The 20246-nt window shown below is 39.6% G+C and overlaps 2 protein-coding genes across 32 annotated transcripts in view; one reads left to right on the top strand and one right to left on the bottom strand.

The window, feature by feature from the left end:
• The window catches only part of kcnma1a (potassium large conductance calcium-activated channel, subfamily M, alpha member 1a), a 178949-nt gene that overhangs the window by 136236 nt on the left and 22467 nt on the right, over window positions 1-20246 (top strand). For 7 of the 31 annotated variants that reach the window (XM_014005060.1, XM_014005059.1, XM_014005061.1 and 4 more), the window contains 10 exons: window positions 913-999; window positions 1100-1176; window positions 3083-3091; window positions 6489-6662; window positions 10037-10069; window positions 10418-10498; window positions 13936-14029; window positions 17759-17885; window positions 18905-19129; window positions 19687-19879. In XM_014005060.1, coding sequence (XP_013860514.1) covers window positions 913-999; window positions 1100-1176; window positions 3083-3091; window positions 6489-6662; window positions 10037-10069; window positions 10418-10498; window positions 13936-14029; window positions 17759-17885; window positions 18905-19129; window positions 19687-19879 — 1100 coding nt within the window. The remainder of the gene's footprint in view (window positions 1-912; window positions 1000-1099; window positions 1177-3082; window positions 3092-6488; window positions 6663-10036; window positions 10070-10417; window positions 10499-13935; window positions 14030-17758; window positions 17886-18904; window positions 19130-19686; window positions 19880-20246) is intronic. The other 24 variants (XM_014005087.1, XM_014005081.1, XM_014005086.1 and 21 more) reach the window with 12 other exon arrangements.
• Window positions 12489-20246, bottom strand: part of lrmda (leucine rich melanocyte differentiation associated) — a 316113-nt gene continuing 308355 nt past the window's right edge. Inside the window, exon 7 of the mRNA XM_014005095.1 lies at window positions 12489-13017. Within this exon, the coding sequence (XP_013860549.1) occupies window positions 13007-13017 (11 nt within the window). The 3' untranslated portion in view covers window positions 12489-13006. The remainder of the gene's footprint in view (window positions 13018-20246) is intronic.

The following is a 20246-nucleotide window of genomic DNA, read 5'->3' as shown; positions in this document are numbered from 1 at the left end:
GTGTGTGTGTGTGTGTGTGTGTGTGTGTGTGTGTGTGCGTGTGTGAGAATACAGTAAATGTGTATGTTGTGTACTTCTTGTTGTGGTCTAATTAATGGGGAATGATACAGCCAATCATTGTAAGTGTGTATAGAGTTTGAATTGAGCCCACTTACAAATAAAATTATCATATATATCCTGTGATGCATTTTTATGATAGTTATGTCTTTAATAATAAAAAAGGATAAATTATTAAGATGATATTTTAATTACTTTGAAAGAGCTACTTTATAGGGGACTATTCAACTTTTGTTCTTTTGTTAATTGTATTTTAATAAGAGCAGTCCAGTAAAATATAACAGTATTAATAAGAAGAGCTGTTCATTCCCTTGCATCCCACTGTCAAATACTAACCAAAACAACAGCTTTTACTGTTCATTCTCTAGAGGCCATGTCTCAGTGAGCATCATGACGTCTGTTCTAGATGACTGTATTTGAGTGCTGAGACTAAAACCACTCCATAGCCATAATTTTAATCTTCCCTTTTACTCGTGCCGCTCTGTCCCTGTTCTCACCTCCCCCAGGCCAAAACACCATTCTTTAAAGAAAGGAACTGAAATTCAGTGTTCAGTCATAATGTTGTACATTTTTGTCCATCCATGTGGGTCTCATCTGCAAACTGATCAGATTCAGAGAAACAGACTCTTGTTTTAGCTTCAGGACCACATCACAGTTGTGTTAAAAGGAGAACATTCACAGTGTTAGTGAGCTGAGAATGAAAAAAAAAGAGCTCAGATTAACTCAAACTTGGTCAAATTAAAAGCTTTAACGAGTGTGTGTACCATTCCTCTTGATTAGCATTTTGTGGGCATGAACTGAGTGTGTTCTAGTCATTAATAAGCTTTATTTGTCTGTATGTGTTTGATTGCTCAGCATCCTCATCAACCCGGGCAACCATGTCAAGTTACAAGACGGAACACTGGGATTCTTTATTGCTAGTGATGCCAAAGAAGTGAAGAGGTGATCCAGCTGTCGCACTGAACAACCAAGCCACCAGTCATGTAAAATTGACAGTTTGGTTCCTTCAGGACTTTGAATATGTTCACTCTGTCACTTTTAGAGCATTTTTCTACTGCAAAGCTTGTCACGATGACATCACGGACCCCAAAAGGATTAAAAAGTGTGGCTGCAAACGACGTGAGTAACTGCCTTTATCCTTCACCCTTGGTGTCCTTCCTTTCCCTCCTCCTCACTCCAAAGTGTACAAATGAAGGGTTTGTCTCTGTTTTTGTTAAATACATCAGGTTTTACTAGTTTATGCACATATATTAGGGCTCTCATTGTGTCAGTGTTGTTTGTTCTGTGCAAATGTGTCTTTTTTTGTTGTTACACCATTATACTCATTGGAAAGTGTTTGATATGAGTTTCATTTGAGCTGTCATAACATCCATGATGGTGCGATCATTTGTCAAAACGTTTGGTTTTGCTTTAAATATGATTAGATGTAATCATAAACTTTTCTTTTGAGTGCTAACAGCAATTAAAATTATTTTAAAAAAATAAAATCAGTACACCAGTTCGGCTGAAATGTATGTAAGAGGAATAATCTTGGAACAGTAAAAACGCTTAAAATAGTATGAACAACAGCAACTATTGTTTATAAAACTTAGGGTGCATTCACACTAGGAAAGTCCTTTGGCCCACTTGTTTGGTCCAGATTTTATTTTATTTTTCCCTTTGGTGCGGTTTACATCGTGCTTTTTGCAAGTGGACTATAATTTATAAACAAAGCCAAGCAGGTGACGGTCATTGCTCCCATTGGAGAGAAATGACGGGGGCAGGTCAGAGCACAGACCCAGAAATAAAGATGATGCTGTTAATACAACTGGTTATTAAAAATATCAACAGCAGCTAATTCAGTGGCGGTTCTGCGATGATACACTTAATTTTGGGACAGCGTTGTCAAATGCGTGCCGCAACCTAAAGGAGACGAGATGCTCCACGTTCTCTGACCCGCAGCAGCTCATTGTAGCATAGTGTTAGCATTAGCAACACTGGAGGGCTAATGTTGCTTAGCTACAGTGGCTCGTGAAGTCCAAAAAGGCACATATTTCCTGTAGTTGGTTCGGTTCAAGGCTGGTCTGCATTCACACCAGAAGCGAACCGCACCACAGTTTGTTTGGAAGCGGACCGAGACCACCTCAAAAATCTGCACCATGAGTGTATTCACACCTCATAAAAGGTCTGGACCAACAGGGGGAAACAGACTATGGGCTGTTTAAAGTGGACCAAATGTGTCAGGTGTGAATACACCCTAAAATATTGTTAGCCTCGTAGCATATGTACCTAAGTCATTTGTGACCGATATTTCTTGGGTAATTATGCTATGAGGCTAACGATATAGCATTTACTTATTTTTAAACACTAAAAATAAGTAAGTCAGTTTCTGCTTATTTTATAGGGTAATGGTGTTTATTGAAAAAAGCTACACATACCGTAGTCATATAAAAATAAAATAGTGCTAATTATTCCAACTTATAGGATGTCATAAAGACATGACATCATTAATGTTGCATGCACTTACAATTCTCACTTGTCAGGACATGTTAGACGCTGTATAAATAATTCAGGTGAATGTTTTTTTTTCACAAAAGGTCACAGGCGCTTATAGTAATCAGCCTAGTGCAGACAACAGCCTGGTTTAAACATTTACTTACTAGTTTCCTTTTTTTGTCTGTGCCATTTAAATTATTCATGCATTGTGTTTTTACTCTGCCTGCTCAATAGAATCGACCAACCACTCATATTCTAACTCTGTGTACTGCTGTTTGCAATCTTAATTTCTTCAAGTTCAGAAAATGGTGTTGGACGTAGTGTTAGATTTAATGTTCTTATTGCCAAAAAGAGAGTTGCATTTAGAAAAAAAAAGGCAGATCCATTAGTGCAATGGAATTCTGTCTGTATGTTCTGATTTATCATGTTTTGTTCTCCTCTATTGTTTTTCTTTTCCCATGCTTCTTTATGACCAGTGACACACTTTTGATGTATTTCCTTCCCTGCTGCCATTGGAAAACACCACTTTATTTTAACTACTCACTGGTAGTGATTTATTGTGAGTAAAAAAAAAAAAAAAAAAAAAAAGATTGGGTGTCCTATTACCCAGAGTGCAGTGTGTTTTATTTCTTTATTTTTTCCTCTTCAGCAAATAGTATATTGTATCTATGTTGCATGTACCAGTGTAGCTTCTGCATCCTTCTCCTCGCCTCCCATTTCTACACTGAGCTCAGACCAGACAAAAACCCAAAACAGCTGTAATTAAGTCATAAGGTTGTTTTTTTTATAGGCTGATAGCTGAAAAGGACTAATAAAACATGACCTGATTGGATGTGACTGATGACCTTTCAAATTCTTGGTCATAATTTGAGCATCAAACTGAACTCATCTTTTGCGTTTACAAGTTAATCTGCCGCAAGTCCCATGTCATTATTTTTGATTTACCTCCTTATACTGTAATGCTCCAAGAAAATTTATTCCATGCAGAAAAATAAAACAATAGGATGCTCATCTGCTAGCATAGCTTTAATGGAGAAAAGTCAAGCAAATTAACACAATCTGCTCAGATTTAAGAAGATCTGTCGAAGGGAGTTTTGTGTGAAGATTTATATATATACACACATAAATGTTTTAATTATTATTTTTTGTTATTTATTTTTCAGGGAGCAGAAATTTCCTTGGGAAATCTTTTTTTTTTTTAATCCTAGCAAAAAAAAAAAAGTTGCCAAAACACAATCAGAACATTCTGGTCTCCCTCTTGGCCTAATTCGCTGTGATCTCAGCCTGTTTCCTAAATGTTGGCTGAGGATTTTAGAGATCATCACTTCCTTTCAGACTTGAAATGTCACCGCAGCAGTCTCGTGCATTTCAGCTCTGGAGAGTCGTCAGTTCCCCTTCTTTTTTATTTTTATTTTTTAATGTTTTGCTTTAACTCGCTGCACTGGGTGAAAAGAGGATTGCTCAGAGTAAATGTCATAGCCTCCAGCTGCCACTAGATGGTGATACTTTACCAGTCCTGTGCAGTAATATGAATTTGTAAATTGTGATGTCTGCAGAGGAAAACTCAAATCCCCCTGAAAGCTGTTCAGCAAAACTACAAGGAGCAGATTAATGTGTTTGTGTGGATTCATATAAAAATGTGACCTAAAACTCGACACATTTTACAGATCCTGAATGTTTAGCGTCATTTTGTACTCCTTGGTGTTTAATGTTTACATGATGCATAATTGCTCAAAAGTCTTGAGCCAGCAGTATCACTGTCCTTGCACTCTTGCTGAATAAGAAAGCTTTTGAAGGTGGGGTTGTATGTCAGAATGCTGCTTTCTTTGGGACATTCTTTAAATTCAACATAACGCCTTGATTGCTGTCTGTTTGGTGACCTATTAAACACCAATGTGGACTCTTCATCAGGGTAACTGTTATGTTGAATCATCAATCAAAGATGTCCCACAATGGGCCGCAATCAGGTTACTGGTGAAATCAGAAGTAAAGGACATTGTCGGAGAATGTGTGTGTGTTGGTTGTGTGTGAGCGTGTCTCGTGTTCTCCATTCCTCCTTCCATTGTGTTAGGAATGAACATTGTTACTTATATATACTGTGGTCCAAATGCTCAAGCCAAAAAAAAAAAACCCCTCTTAATTTAAGAGCATGATAGCCTCCCTGCACATGTCTGCACACCCCCTCCTCCCTCAAAACTGGTTCATTACTGTGAACGGTTATCTCTTTCCCTTTCCTTGTTACTGAGAGCAGAACTGCACTTTTGCATGCTTCTCACATGCTCGTAAAGCATACGTGCATGCCACAAAATAAAGCAGTCCCTGTCGCCTTCTTGACAATCTGCGTTTCCCATTCTTTCCGTGGCCAGAGGTTCAAACCTTTTACTTTACTTAAGATCTGGTTTTTCCAATTCAAGTCAGAGTCAAAGATGTTAAAAGCGTCTCTGTGAAGGTGCCAGACGGTATTACCCTGCTGTCTGTTTGCACCTTGCTATTGAGAGAATGGGGATCAGGGTCTGTTTCTGCCCAAAGTCACAGCACTCTAGAGATGCGTCTCTGGGGACTTTCACTTCTGCTCCCCTTTGGGTTCAAGCTTTCCCCATGCAAACGTAAACATACGAATTTAAAGAAGTTACAAAAATCATAAACTGTGTAATGCTACTTTCTAAAGATATCTAAAATCTTTGTCTCCAAATTGCCTGTTAGAATGTAGAGGCTAATAGACCATTTTGTAGTTAAAAATTGTTACAAATGCGCAAAGCGGGCCAAGCTCACAAGTTTATTGAGAAAACGCTGAGGTTGCTTTCAAAATGCCATTGAAATTGAAAAAACTGAATGTTTATTTTTATGCCATTTTATTCATGCTTTGAACTGATTCATGTTGAACTTTCCTTTAGAATTATAAATGATATCGAAGCTATAAATGTGCTTCTTAACTAGTTGAATTTGCACAATTCTCAAAGTAACCTCAGCGTTTTACCAGCTGGCCTGTGACCCAGAAGAGTTAGGCTCCGCTAATACTCATAACTGCAAAATGGTCGATTAATTTGAAATGTTTATACAGTCATTATGGTTGAGTAGAATCTCAGAGTTGAACTGATATTTTGGAATAAATACCAAAAAACCTTTTGAAGATTTAAGCCAAATAGTTTAGTGATGTTTAGCCACAAGTCATAACAAAGCAATAAAGCAATTTGAGCAAGACCACTGGTCAAATTGGTTATAGTTTTTATTGTTACATTTGCAACAAGAAAAAAACAGAACATTTCTAAACCAGCATCATTGCGCATGTGATACTTTAACATACATGTGTTTGTTTCTATAGTTGAACCGTTGATGGTTTCCAGTTACACCAGTAATTCAAATGTACAATAAGTCAAACACCCTTTGGGGAGTGGAGCAGTGAAACTGCAGGTCTTGGTTAACAGCATGAGTAGACCAGTCTAGCCGGTAGAGTAGTGTGATGCCGATACGGACGAGCCTACAGCTGCATGATGGGACACAGGTACGTTGAGCCACTAGAGGATGGACAAATGTATGAACGAATGTAAACGGTTTGCTGCTGATGACATTGCTCATCTCTTTATTTTCCTGAATGCCTCCCTCCCCCCCTCTCTCCTTCCCCCCTCCCCTCTCTTCCACAGTTATGGTTTTTTGTCCTTTGAATCTGTTTCAGCCTTAGCACACAGCTTGACCTCAGTACAAAAAAAGTTTAATTTATCAGTGTCTGTTTAGCTTTTTTTCTTGCACAGCAGAGTCATGAAACCGTATTTTCATGAATCTATTTGTAATAAGTTGTGTGTGCTAATCCAATTTGAGGCTCAAGTCTGTGGGTCAGATGGCTAAGGCTTGCATTTTCTGATGAAGTTACTTTCCAACTTCCCCCTATATGACTATTTCTCCTTTTTGCCATTAACCTGCTGCTTCTCCTCTCCTCTCATCCCCAAACATGACTGTAGCCAAGATGTCCGTCTACAAACGAATGAAACTGGCATGTTGTTTTGATTGCGGCCGTTCAGAGCGAGACTGCTCTTGCATGTCAGGCAGTGTACATAGTAACATGGACACCCTTCAGAGGGCCTACCCACTTTCCTCTGTCTCTGTTCATGATTGCGCAACCACTTTACGTGCCTGTAAGTTACACCGCCCAACACATGCTGTTACATGTCTGTGATGTGTGCTCCGTGTCGTGTCCTATGCAGAGGTACTGTACTTGTGTCCAGGTGTCGTCTGTGTGGTGTGACTTGTTTATTGTGACTCCATAGTTTGTGAAGCTGTGGCCGATGTGAGTTTTTTTTTCTTTTAATATTCAGTTCTTGGTATTTTAATCGCTCTAATTAGATTTTAAGGTTATTTTTGTTTCCTTTATGTGGTGGGTAAGTGGTGGTGTGGCTCTGTGGTGCTGCTGTACAGTTAGACATGTGGCTAACGCATGCTGCAACAATCATGCAGTTGTGTGAAAAAATTCACTTTCGGAGCGTGGTGTTTGATGTTTTTATGACTGTTCAAGGTAAGATGTCCACCTTTACACAAATGGAAACAACAAATAAATTTCTAAGGTTTTGTGCTGCATTTTTCTCGTAATGTTTGTTAAACTGTGTCTGAATCTTTAATTTATACGAAAGTTCACTGACTTATCTGTTTGCAAACTTTGTTGTTGCTAAATTTTATTTTTATTTCTTAGTTACTTTTTATTTTTTTACGTATTTATTTATTTTTGGTTTGACATTTGTCTTTTCTTTTTTTCCCTATCTTATTTAGCAACTATACATAAACATTTTTATAACAGAAATAAGAACTTAATATTGAATATTTAAATTAATGTTTGTAAGCTGAAAAAAATCTTTAATTAAAAAGTAGTCGTGCACTACCTTTTTTATTTTTATTTGTAAAATTTGTACAAAAATGTAAACATTTTGCCTTTTTTAAATACATTTTACTGTGAACTTTTTTTTACATTTCGCAAAAGTTAGTGAATATAAATGAATTTATCTCCTCTCAGGTAATGCTTCTCTTGAATTTATTAGTTGTTTAAAACCTTGTTAGCAATTTTATGTTTAGTTTCTAAATTTCCAAAATATTATGCTTATTTACAGCAAACATACAAAATTATGAGCATGCAAATTTGCTAATTTATTTATTTGTTACACTTTCTTTAGGTATTTCCTTTTAATCTTTTAGACATTTATTGAAGACAAATTCTTGAAACTTTGCCCCCAGATTTTTTTTATACAGAACAGAAGCCATCCTCTAACAGTAATTAGGTCAGTCTTTCCTGTAGGTGACTTCAGAAGATTATAGTTTTAGAGATTTTATTACAGGAGAAAAAAGATGAATTAGTTTAAAAAATGGCAAAAAGGATTAACTTTATGATGCACAAAAAAGAGAAAAGGAGAGAAGAGAGTGGATGCTCCCTTTTTACGTTTGTTTCTTTGAGTGGAGGGGAAATACTAAATTGTCTGTCAATTAGACATGGCAGCAGTAGGCTTGGCTATCAAAGCCTTGGTTTCAGACATACAGATCTGATTTCCTCCTCAGCATTCTCCCACCGTCTGCCGACTCAGCCCAGATTAGTGTCAAACACGGCATGATGAGTTTGGCTTGGCCTCTTGTAGTTGGGGCCTGCGCTGATATCCCTCGGTACCAATTACTGACTATTACATGGTAACTGATCTCACTTTTCCTTCAACCCCCTGTAGGATTTAAGGAAAACCTCCTCGTTCTTAGATTTCTTTGCCTTTTTAACTCTGAATGAACAGAGTTTAGCGAGGGAAGTATTGGGCTTTGTTAGGCAGGGATTGCTGGGTTTCCTCTCACTGTTCCTTTTTTTTATTGTGTGTTTTTCACTGGTCTGAGTGGAATAGACATTGCACTTGTAGATCACAACCAGATGTTTTGACACCTTTAATTGAGTTATTTGACAAAGCAGTTTAATTTAATCTGAGCTGAAGTCAAATGTTGACACCAGACCCTTCTTTTTATGTAAAAAGTGGGTTAAATGTGTTTGTAGTTTTTATGATGTTATGTGAGGTCAGCATTACTGTTACTTGTGAAACTGGTCGGTGTTGAACTTTTTTAACTTGACTCGTAAACCTATATCCTCCTAAAGTTGTTCGTTAATTAAGGCGTTTCTTTGCGTGTTGAAATTGTTTCCTTATTGTGCGTTTTTGTGACCGGATCACGATCGTTTCAGAAAATCCTCAGTGAATTGGTTGCAACAGGATTTGTGTTATGGAGTAGCTGTGAGGCCGCTGTGCTGTTTGAGGTTGGAGTCTAGACTGGATGCTTTTGGCTTGTCCACAAACCTCTGGGCTGTGCGTGTGTGTGTGTTTCTGTGCACATCTCGAGTCCCTAGCAGGATGTGCTTTTATCGCCGTGTCTTTGCATGTGTGTGGATCTGCATCTCATTTCGAAGGACCTTATCTATCTCGACACAGAAATTATGTTTGCATTTTCATTTTCCCAGCCTTGCTGGTCTGTCACCAAACTTGCCCTGACAGTTCCTGTCCACCAGGCAGGCTTGGTACCCACACCCCCCGCCCACCCTCTGTCCTATGCTGCGTTGCTGCGCCCCAGATGCTAGCTAGTTAGTCTGCCGCGGTGCGGGTAGATTGCTCGAGACAGATGCCAGGGCCACTGTGGGTCCCTGTTTTGAGGGTCTTTGTCACCGGCCAGCCTTGGGTCCGCACTGTGACCTTTATTGCTGAAAGAGACTTTGGCAAAAAGACGAGGGTGGGGGGGAGGCGAGAGTGTCAGCTGCTCAGAGCTTGGTTCAAGTGCTCACTCCAGTAGTTATAGCCAAACCAATCTATGATATCTCCTCAGTCAAGGTCAGAAACTGTAATTCCTCAATAATTAACTGCCCAGGCATAAACGGAGACCTTGGACCATCTTTTTTTTAAACAACCTCTGGATTTTAGTACAGCATTAAATCCATATTTGGAAAAGTCTCAATTTAAAAAAAATAAACAACAACAACAACATTGTGGGTATAGAGGTTTTGGATTGCATGCGTGTGGTATCTGTGCTCTGTTAGTTTGGCTGTTTACAGTAGTGCTTTGTCTATTTATTTTTTTGTTCTTTTAAATATCTTCATGCATTAAAGTAGGTTCATCATTGTGGCTTTATTACAAACAGCGCAATGTCAATCAACTCTAAATCAACATGTAAAACTAGAAGCAATTAAATCTTTTGTAAAACATGTTTAAAGTTTTCCATTAGATCGTCATTTCATCTGATTAGAACACTTTCCTAAAAGCATGGCACACTCTGAGAAGAAACTGTTTGTTCATTCATATCCCTGCTTTTGTTCTGAGATCATTCCAAACCACGATCAGCATCAGTTCTCCATTTATTTTAGTTTTTCATTCCACTTGGAGTTTTATTTGTTTTTTATTTGCTACCCTCACCTCTTAATGACATCCCTTTTGTTTCCATCGTCATCCTCCACTCTTATGTTGATGTCTCTCTCTATGTGACCTGCCACTTGTCTTTGCATTCTCCTCAGCCAAATATAAGTATAATGGATTTGTCAGATCACGTAAGTGTGTTTCTCTGCCCTTCTCCCCTCTGCTCTTGCTTTGTGTTTGACCGTAGTCCTCCCCACCCTCAACATGTCATAGTTGCTCTGTTGACCTTTGATCATGAAGTTTATATTTCTGTTATAAGTCTAACTGTAAACTCCATTTAAATAGTGTCATATTTAATACTTATTTAAAAAGAAGTTTAATTCTAACTTAAGTACCACAAAGTTTTTTTTAAACATATATTTACAATATATTAAAGTAGTGAATTCCTGGTGTTCATGCATAATAAAGAGAGTTAATTGTGTGTTGATAAATGCCATGCAGTTCCATAAAATATTCTTTTTGTATTGTGCTGCGTTTAGCAGCAGATGGCGCTACAACACCAGGGAACAGTGGAAGCCATAAAGAGACTGGCGTTCGATTCAAAGCTGATTGCAATATAGGTAAATCTTTGGCAAACAACTTGTAAATGAATTAACTGTTATTGCACCTTTAAATAATAAGGATATCTACTTTTAAAAAAGTTTTTCATCTTAGACTTTTTTATGTTTATATACCTTTAAGTCCTTGTAGACATTTTGATAGTGACAGTATTTTTTTTCCCCCGTAAATAATGGCTATCTGCGAAACTAAAGAAAAAAAATCACAGCAATCAATAAATCAGTTTTTGTTTGTTTGTTTGTTTGTTTTGTAGTTGTAATAAGACAATGCATGGCTTAAAGTGCAATTTCATGCAGTTGAAGGACCAAGCTTGTTCATGCGGCTAACACTAAAGGCAATGCCAGCTTAGCTCACGTACAGAAGTAAACATTTTCTGTTCTTCCTCCACCTCATCATCCAGTTTACATTAGGGAAGAGCGATCCGATAAGGTTTGCATGCAGGACAGTACCATCATGCGATTAGCATTTCAAGAGAGGACAGTTGCCGTCTGGGTTGTTCAGGATGCACAGTGGACCTGCCAGGGCGGTTGAATGCTCTGTAACGCTGCACGTGTTTGACAAGGGCCAGATGAATCCAGGAGCTATCGGTGGCGCCCTGTAAATCAAGGCGGCAGCTGACGGCTGGGATAAACGTCTGTTTATTGCCTTGGGCCACCCAAGCATGCTCTCTCCAAACAGCCGACCAACCGTCCTCCTACCAAAGAGAAGAAAATGGCTTTGCCTCTCACAGTCAACTTTGCAACCAGATCTTTTACGTGTATTCTTTTGTTTTCTTCCTGCAATACGCCATGACCCCTTCAGTATGTACAGACATACAGGCAGACAACCCAGACAATTAGATTGTGTGTGTAGACACATCTCAAATGTGCATATGCAAAGTGCAAGTGATTTATTTACATAATCCAAAACAAAAACAATGTTTAATCATTAAAACGTTCTGAATTAGTCCTTATTTAAACGGATGAAATCGTAGCTATAGTTTTTAGTTTTGTTTAGATGACAGTATTGTTTCAAGCCTTGTTGCTGAAATGACAATGCTTGATTGGATTTGACTGGAATCAGCAGAGCCGTGTCTCAGCGTTGTCTTACCAGAAAGCGAAGCACAAATGAGAAACAGAACCGAGAACCTTCTAATTAATTCATGATTTTTGTTTCACAAAATTCAGAGGAAATGTCACTGTGAACGCTTCTGTTCCATTTTAACACCAGTTATAGAAAAAAAAATGTGAATCCAGACTTTCTTTACAGTTGCTTCAGTGAAAGTTGAAAAGAGAAAATGTATTATACAGCTATTTTGTTATGTATAAATATAAATATAATTAAATGTTGGATTAGTAGAGATTTTCTCACCCTTTTTATTCCCCACAGTTTGGCATCTTTTCAAATCTAATCAGTTAACCCCACCGGCTGCACCGCTTTCATCACCTCAAAACCATTCCGTCCAAATGCCAACCAGGACTTTCTGGTCAACCGGCACACAGCCAGCATCGCCCTTGTTAATACTTGTAAAGGAAGCCTGCTCCCCTGTGGGGCCAGGGCCCGAGGCTGACCCCTCACAGCTGCACCTCAGTATCTCAGGTCTGGGCGATGTGGTGGCCAGATCGAGGCCTGAGAGACAAATGAGCCGTGCCCCGTAGTCTATTGGCGAAATACTGCTGCCAGCCTAATAATGCCATGCTGCTCAGTCACAGTAGGCACAGTCGGTTGCCNCCCCATTAGTGGGATGCATCAGTCAGTAATCCCACCCGTCCCATCCCGCCTCTTGTTTGCTGCACGATGCCTCACTCTGCAGGAGATTCTGCTGTTGTTTTGCACAAATTTGCCTGACGTATAGTAAAGATGCTGAATTTCTATTAGCCACAAAAGAGTTGCTTTTCTTCTTTTTCCACGCTCAGAGATGTGGCAAACATTGTAAATTTGGATGTTACAGACATTTTCTGAGCTGAATATAAATATACATGTGAACGACTTAACTATTCAGCAGCTGAAAGCATTTAAGTTTATTGTCGTAGGGTGTGTATCGAAGTAGCCAGGAATGCCTAATTTTTGATGTGGTATTTTAAAATGTGTGTTGAGGATGAGCAAATAATTTGTAGAATGTGCAGTGGCGAATGCTATTAGATATTCTGACTGCCCAGTTGCATAAATGAAATGTCAGAGAGTGACATTTTATTAGAAGGCAAAGTCATGTTTCTTATCTTTTATTAGCAGAATCAAGTGACAGACAAGAATTGTTCAAACGTTAATGAAATTCCACACGCTCGGAATAGCCACAGCTTGCAGTGTGAGCATTGATTTGCACTAATATCATGCTGTGTTATTGATTTCGAACCAAAGGACTGATGGGGGTTTGAAGTGACGCTGCACTTGGCATTTGCACTTGGAGATCGCAGATTGAAGAGGAGTGTCTGGTTGCCTGTCTGGAAGTGCTTGAAACGTATACAGGCGACAGTAGTGAAGATCAGACTGCTGTTTGCTCGACTGAAATCTTCAAACAGCTGGTCGTGGCTTCACTCTGGAGCTGGAACCCAAGCAAAGTTTAAAGAATATGTATATCTTTGTTCCTCAACAAAGCCAAGCCTAGCTGACAGGGAACTAAAAGAAGAGGCTGTAGATCACCATCCTGCAAATGCACCGAAGCTTCAAACGCAGAAGTAAGCACGAGGTCTTAAAAGAAAACATTTTCTTTTTATTTATTAAACACATAACATCAGTCCTGATATTTTTTTTTACTCAAATATTATGTGCAGCTCCTTCCCCGACTTTATAGCCCACTAATCCATATTGTGTATTAGCGTTCCTTGGCCTTATTATGTGTGCTGAATGCTAACTGGCATGGAGGTAGACCTGTATTAGAGTGCTTTAGTTAGAGCTGACATGATGGGGTGGGGAACCAATAGTTTCATTTTCCAAACCAAAATAAACCCATTCAAGATCCATCTTTATAACATTTATTTCATTTTCACTGCTTTGGCCACGCTTATGGCAAATGATGGTGTAGGTAAGCAATGCCACTTTGATGTCTGGAGGTCCACCTAGACAGATGTAACAGTGCATCACTCAGTATCCTACGATGAAGTGCACCTTTAAATAAATATAGCAACATAAGGAAGTTTGAGATGTGAGCTTTCTGTGACATTTTTAAAATTTAAATTATTTTTTCTTTCCGGTTATCCTCTTGCCTTTTTTTTAGTTTTTAGATCTTACCCTTGAATGTTACTAATGCTTCCTCTACATTTTCTCAGTGTCAAACTGAATCATTAAGTTTTCTTTCTCTTGTACCCTTTTTTTTGTTTCATTTTTTGTATCATTTGATTTGATTCTTTTCATTTTGTTTTCGATGATTTGATTGATTGCTGGCTACCTTTCCCTGTCAGGCCCATCACACTGTCTCAGTCTTCTCGTCTTCTGTTCTGACACTCTGCACGTGTATTTGCAGTCGAAGACGAGCATCCGTCGACGCTCTCGCCCAAAAAAAAGCAGCGCAACGGAGGGATGCGAAACTCGCCCAACTGCTCTCCCAAAATGATGAGGTAAGGGCTCGTGATCTCCTTCTCCTTGCAGCCGTCAAACTAAAGAGGGAGGGGGGAGGGCGGGCAGGAGGAAGGGAAGGAGCGATGCGTCTGAGAGATACTTCAGAGCGGGGCTGACGGTGTGATGAGTGAGGGTTGGATGGGGCGTGGGGTGGGGGGGGGGGCAAATTAGGATTGGCAGAAGAGTGAGGTGAGAAACTTTGTGGAAGAAAAAAGAGAGGAGAAATGCCCCGTTAAAGCTCTGGCTGTTTAGGATGGCATGCTGTCAGCTGTTAATGACAGAGCTGAAATAATATTTCCGTCATGAAAAGCAGCTGCGAGGAGCCGCTTGAAAACTCCTCTGGCTTTAAAGTCGCAGCTGTCACCTCCTCCAGTCTGGTCCACATGTACTACTTAAACAATGCTGGCACTAATGACACCGGCAACCAATCAGAGAGACCTGCATGGTTGCTTTGCCCTTAGGCGACTTCTCTATTGTGGGAACCCCTGCGAGTACTGTTTCTGCTACTTAAGGCAATATGCGAGATGTATTATCACAATCAAATATGAATACAAATATTACCTTCCTTTTATCCTGTCCGGTGGAATTAAAGTGCTGTTAATTGATTTTGAAAGATAAAAGGGGTAGTTTTTGTGCACCTCTGGCTGCGAGGCGGGGTGAGACACATGGAAACGTGGAGAAAACATGGAGGCCGAGCTTAGGATGGCACAATAACGGCACATTGATATAAATAGGACAGGAGAGAAACAGCCTTTGCAACACTTTGGTCTCCTTATAAGAATGATTTTAATGTTATTATTGAAGCTTGTATTGTATTCATGCTGCCATCTGTGGATTTTATTAGAATTTACACATATTGTTAAAAAAAAGGCACAAAAATATTTTTAAAATCTGCCTTTTGTATATAAATGTATATGATAACCCCCATAATTGCCCATTTTTATTTTTGATAAATACCATAGTCTCTTATTGTTCTGTTTATGTGTTGTCTTTTTACTCTGGCTGAGTTTTTTTTTCTTATAGTTTTGCTGGGCGCCCCCAGGCAACGATGCTCCCTGTGCTCTGTTGTGCCTTTGTGATTTTTGTCCAGCATACTTGTCTGCCTCCCCCTCAGTTCTCTGCGAAACAAGGACTTAATAAGCCTTTACACTTGCCAAACCATTAGCTCAACACAGAGTCGTACCCTTCAGTCTAGTTTGCAGCAGAGCATCAGTTTAGATGCCCTTGCTCAGAGGAATAAAACCACTTAAAAAAAACAACTAGACACTGGCATATTTCCAGCTAACTGCTTATTTAAAAGGCGGTTTAGTTTGCCTAACGTAAAGCATGAAACCTTTTCTTCTCATCCCTCTCCACTCAAATGATGGTCCCTGTTTGCCGTGTAATATATGCGTTTTGCTTTGATCTTTCGGTGATAATAATTCTTGTTAGTTATTTGCTCAGTTTCGAAAACACTTCAAAGTGGTGTCAAAGTTTTCTCCGCTTTAGGGGTGCTTCTGAATACGGCTGGCTCTTGGGTGCTGGGATGACAGGTCCTCTGTTATAGGTGTAGATTTTTCTTTTCTTTCTTTGTTTAACAAGACTTAGCCCTTAGCAGAACATCACATTACCCATCATAATCCACTGCCCCTCTCTATTCATTGCCGCCCCTGTCAACATATAACACAACATATATTAAACATTTGGTGGATTTTTATGCACAATGAAAAGTGATTGCTCGAGGTAGCCTTGGGGAAACTTTATTTCACAATAAAAAAAAAGGAGGGGAGGGGGCACAATCGAGAGCCAGCAAGAGAGCCAACATACGTATCAAGTACGGTTTTTTACAGGACTCGCTGCCTGAAGGTCTTTGTAAATAAATAATGATCAACAGATTGGCTGTGGGCTTTTGAAAAGCATGCCTTTGTCAGTTTGCATGATGGGGAAAATTTTCAAAGCGAGAGGCTGCCTTCGTAGTCTGGCAGAGAGGGATTGGGGGAGCACGCCCATCCCCAGCTTGTGACTGCAGAGTGATGCGCTGGTATAACTCGGCTCTGTTTGAAATTTATACAGAGGGAAAGAGTTCGAAGGGAAGAGACGGGGTGAGGCTGGAGTGAGATATGCTATAAGGGAAATACTTGTTTTTCTCTTTGCAAAATGCCCCTAGAAAAAAATAAATACACACACATACGGAAAATTGAGAAAAATATTTGTTTTTCAATCTGATGTTATATTAATTTTTTTTCAGTGCGGTGTTTTGGTTAATGTTGGGAAAAAACATTTTTTACAGTAATTTATTAGTTTTGTTATATTAAACGTGACATGTAGTACTTTTATTTTATTATCAGTAAACAAATAAGTAACAATAGTTCAAATTAGCTACATTGCACCATGGCTTTTAAAACTGCTCTTTAAACATTTGAGACGGGTCCTGACTGACAGCGCACATCCACTATCAGAGGATGTCACTGTATCATCGGCAGCTGATATCCCCTGGGCGTGGCCCCGCAGCGCAGACGTGATGTCTGCTTCTCTGAGCCTTGTGGTAGGTTCAGCCTGAGGCACGGAGGAGGAAGAGGAAAGAGGAGAGGGGGTGGGTGAGTGGAGCCGGTGACAGGCTGCCAGTCACATCGCTGACAGCTCTGTGAAAGATAGCTGTCTTGGCAGAGAGAGGTGGAGCAGCAGCCCGCCTGCATGCGCCAGTCAGCCCGCGTGTGGAGGCGAGCTGAGCTGAGCAGATTGAAGTGACGGCGGGCTCCGCGGAGTTGATTGGCGCAACACGCGGCTCTGGATGAAAGATTCAGGCTGAGTGTAAAAACACTAAATGCTGTCAGTGTTATTATCACCTGCTCCAGCTGATGGAGGGTAGAAGGAGAAGAAGCTCAGGAAAGAGAGGGTGGCTAATTGACAGCATTTTTTTTTCTTCTCCCCCCCCCCCCCCCCCACTCTGACTTTTCCTGCGATGGCATGCAATCCAAATGCAGGTTGGAGGAAGAGACAACATCAAAGCCCTGTCAGTGAATGGCAGTGTTGATAGAGGATACAGAAAGTGATAGTGAGAGAGATGTATGTCAAATTCTTGAGATGTTTTCTCCCATAATATTCCCGTCTGTCTCTCTGCAGTTTGGCTGTAGGAGTCTGCACTTTGTGCTGCTTTATTTGGGTTAAAGAGTAAATACATTCTTTTTGCATCTTGATTGCGTTTAGAGAAAGTGTGAGAACATGCCTTCTAGAATAAATACAGCAGGACAGAAGCTATAAAAGGAAGGCGTGTAGCCTTTTCATGGTCAGTGTTACACTAAATCTAACTCAGCAGCCCACTGCTGTGGATTAGCCTGTTTTGGTTGTAACATGCTGATGAAACATTAATGGCATCGTTTGAATGAGCAAAATGTGATTAGGCAAAGTCCTGAAATATTTAAAATTTTGGGCCTGTTGGAGCTTTTACTATTTGCTCCACACAGTGTCAGGAACTGGAAAAAGAGGGTTAAAGCTGGTATTTGGCTTTGTGTCATTTAGTCAGTAGCATTCAAAGCAATGTGAGCAAAAATGCTTATGGGTTTTCTGATATTTTGACACTAAGAAAATGAAGAAATGGTTGAATAATACAATATTGTAGTTATGGGGCCCACATGATTTAGTGCAGGGAGTTTAAAATGTCTTGAAACAAGGATGGACTTTTAACATGCTGACATCTTTCTCGTGATTCACCGACCATAATCACAAAACACGTTTGCTGTGTTTTTCAGTCGACACGATCCTCTTCTAATTCCTGGAAATGAGCAAATTGAGAACATGGACATGAACGTGAAGAGGTACGACTCAACCGGGATGTTTCACTGGTGCCCTTCCAAAGACATCGAAAAGGTCATCCTGGTAAGCGGGGCTGAATGGAGCTTTGGGAACTGCAATCGTGCAATTATCACAATCAAAAGCACACAAAAAATGCAAAAGCCAAGCTTGCTTAGGAACCAGTGTTTCCCCATGTATGCATCAGAAACACAATCACATACTAATGTGTACTGACATTTTTTTCACTGCCTCTCTGTTGTTTCAAGGTGAGTTTGTTTTATTATATATTTTATTATATATTTATGGGAAATGATATCAAGAACCTGTGCAAAGACTTTTGGTCAGACTTTTAACATTTAGCATTATGCATATTTTCTTTCATGGGGCTAACCATGTTCCAATGAAAAGTAAAACAATGTGGCTTATACACAGATAACGAATCCTAAAATATTAGTTCTAACATATTTAGAATGAAGCACTGAGCTGCAGTGTTTCCTTAAAACTGGTTTCAAAATGTATTTGTTATTAGGCAAAAGAAAAGGCAGAAAACAGAAACATAAAAGGCAGTTTGAAACAGTAAACACACAAAACTTTACTATTTTGTGCCTGTGATAAACAGAGCTTAGGTTTTAGCTTTATATCAAGAATATTTTATGTCTTTGAACTCACATTTGGTTTAACTTGAAATTTGTGTGACAAAGATTTAGGCAGGAAATAGCTTAATCTCACTTTGGCAGAACATTTTTACAGTTGTTTTATTTTTATTGTTTCTTTAATCATATGTTCTATTTAGGAGAATAAAAAAAATCAATATCATCTTCACTTTACCTTGTTCATGTTGTAAGGTTAGAGTTAGAAGGCATCCTATTTATATTTAATAGCCAAACTCAGAGAGACAAATGCGAATATTGTGGGAGAAAATATCCCAAAATATTTTAATCTCTTTTAAAATTATTGTAAACACTGATATTTCTTTTAAATAAGAAACACTTGTTTAATTTATGTAACAGTCTGTTTTTTTTTTTTTTAGTGTTCTCCTCTCGTTCTCATTTCTTCCTGTGTTCTTTTCCCATTCGCCTCCCTCCCTCCTCTGTTTCCTGCAGACCCGGAGTGAAGCCTCCATGACTGTGCTGAGCGGCCATGTAGTGGTCTGTATATTTGGGGATGTCACGTCTGCCTTAGTGGGGCTGCGAAACTTGGTGATGCCTTTAAGAGCCAGCAACTTTCACTACCATGAGCTAAAGCCTATAGTTTTTGTGGGCTCGCTGGACTACCTTCGGAGAGAGTGGGAAACCTTACACAACTTTCCAAAGGTTTCCATCTTACCTGTGAGTGTTTCAGTTCACCGGCACGGGGTAAAAAAATCTTAGGCCGAAATCTGCTGATTTAACTATGATATTTTGATTGGCACACATATTGAGCAGGGTGTTGTCATTTTGATTCCATCACACATTGCTCAATTGAGTGATCACTCCATGAGAGTTCAGTGAACCTCCCTCATCTGGAGCAGTGACACATCCTGCAGATCCAAAGAAGAGTTTATAAGTGGTGCAGCTGCAGTGCCCATCACAGATGGCTCGGTGCCTTGGAGCTTGTTAGGCCTGGTTTGACTGATGATCAGAGAAAAATCCCAAAAGCAGCCTTCAGCGCAAGCTAGCCTTTATATTAGTCCATGTCTATGAATCTCTAATGCCTGGTTAGATCAGTGGAATGTCATTGCCTCAAAACAAGAATACTTGTTAACTAATTTCCCAAAGCTCTAGTCCGCTCACTTCTTAAATTTGTTTTTCTCTCTCTCCCATGTCTGTCTGTTCTCTGTTTTTCTTTCTTTCTCTCTCTCTCCCTCGCCGTCTTGCTCCTTCTCTGTGCTCTCCTCACCCTGAAGGGTACACCATTAAGTCGGGCAGATTTAAGGGCTGTCAACATCAACCTCTGTGACATGTGCGTAATACTGTCAGCCAATCAGAACAATATCGAAGATGCCTCACTGCAGGATAAGGAATGCATCTTGGCATCACTCAACATCAAGTCTATGCAGTTTGATGACAGCATCGGGGTCTTACAGGCTAATTCCCAAGGTAAGAAGCGTCCTATTAGACTCCATGTACACTGTTGCCCAAAGGGGACAGGTTGTGGCAGGGATGGAAGACGGTAGTCAAGGATGGAAAAGGAGGAGAGGAAGAGACTGGAGGGGGATGAGAAGGCCACACATGAGGGAGCGATGTAAAGTTCAGAGTTTTCTTAATCAAAATTCACTGCGAGTCTGCTCCTTATGCTGGATTTATTGTAACTCCTGCACACTGGAAACAGTGCGTTGATTGCTTGATCAGTGTTCCCTTCATGTAATTGTCTGCTTTCAGTGTTGTGTCTGGTAATTAAATGCTGCTAAACCTCTTTGATAATACTTTTTAATGATGTAATCAACATGACTGCGTCATTTGATGT

Source organism: Austrofundulus limnaeus, unplaced genomic scaffold (genome assembly GCF_001266775.1).
Source record: "Austrofundulus limnaeus strain Quisiro unplaced genomic scaffold, Austrofundulus_limnaeus-1.0 Scaffold28, whole genome shotgun sequence".
Classification (NCBI taxonomy): Eukaryota; Metazoa; Chordata; class Actinopteri; order Cyprinodontiformes; family Rivulidae; genus Austrofundulus; species Austrofundulus limnaeus.
Note: the sequence above shows the minus strand (reverse complement) of the source record. Positions and strands in the feature narration are given on the sequence as shown.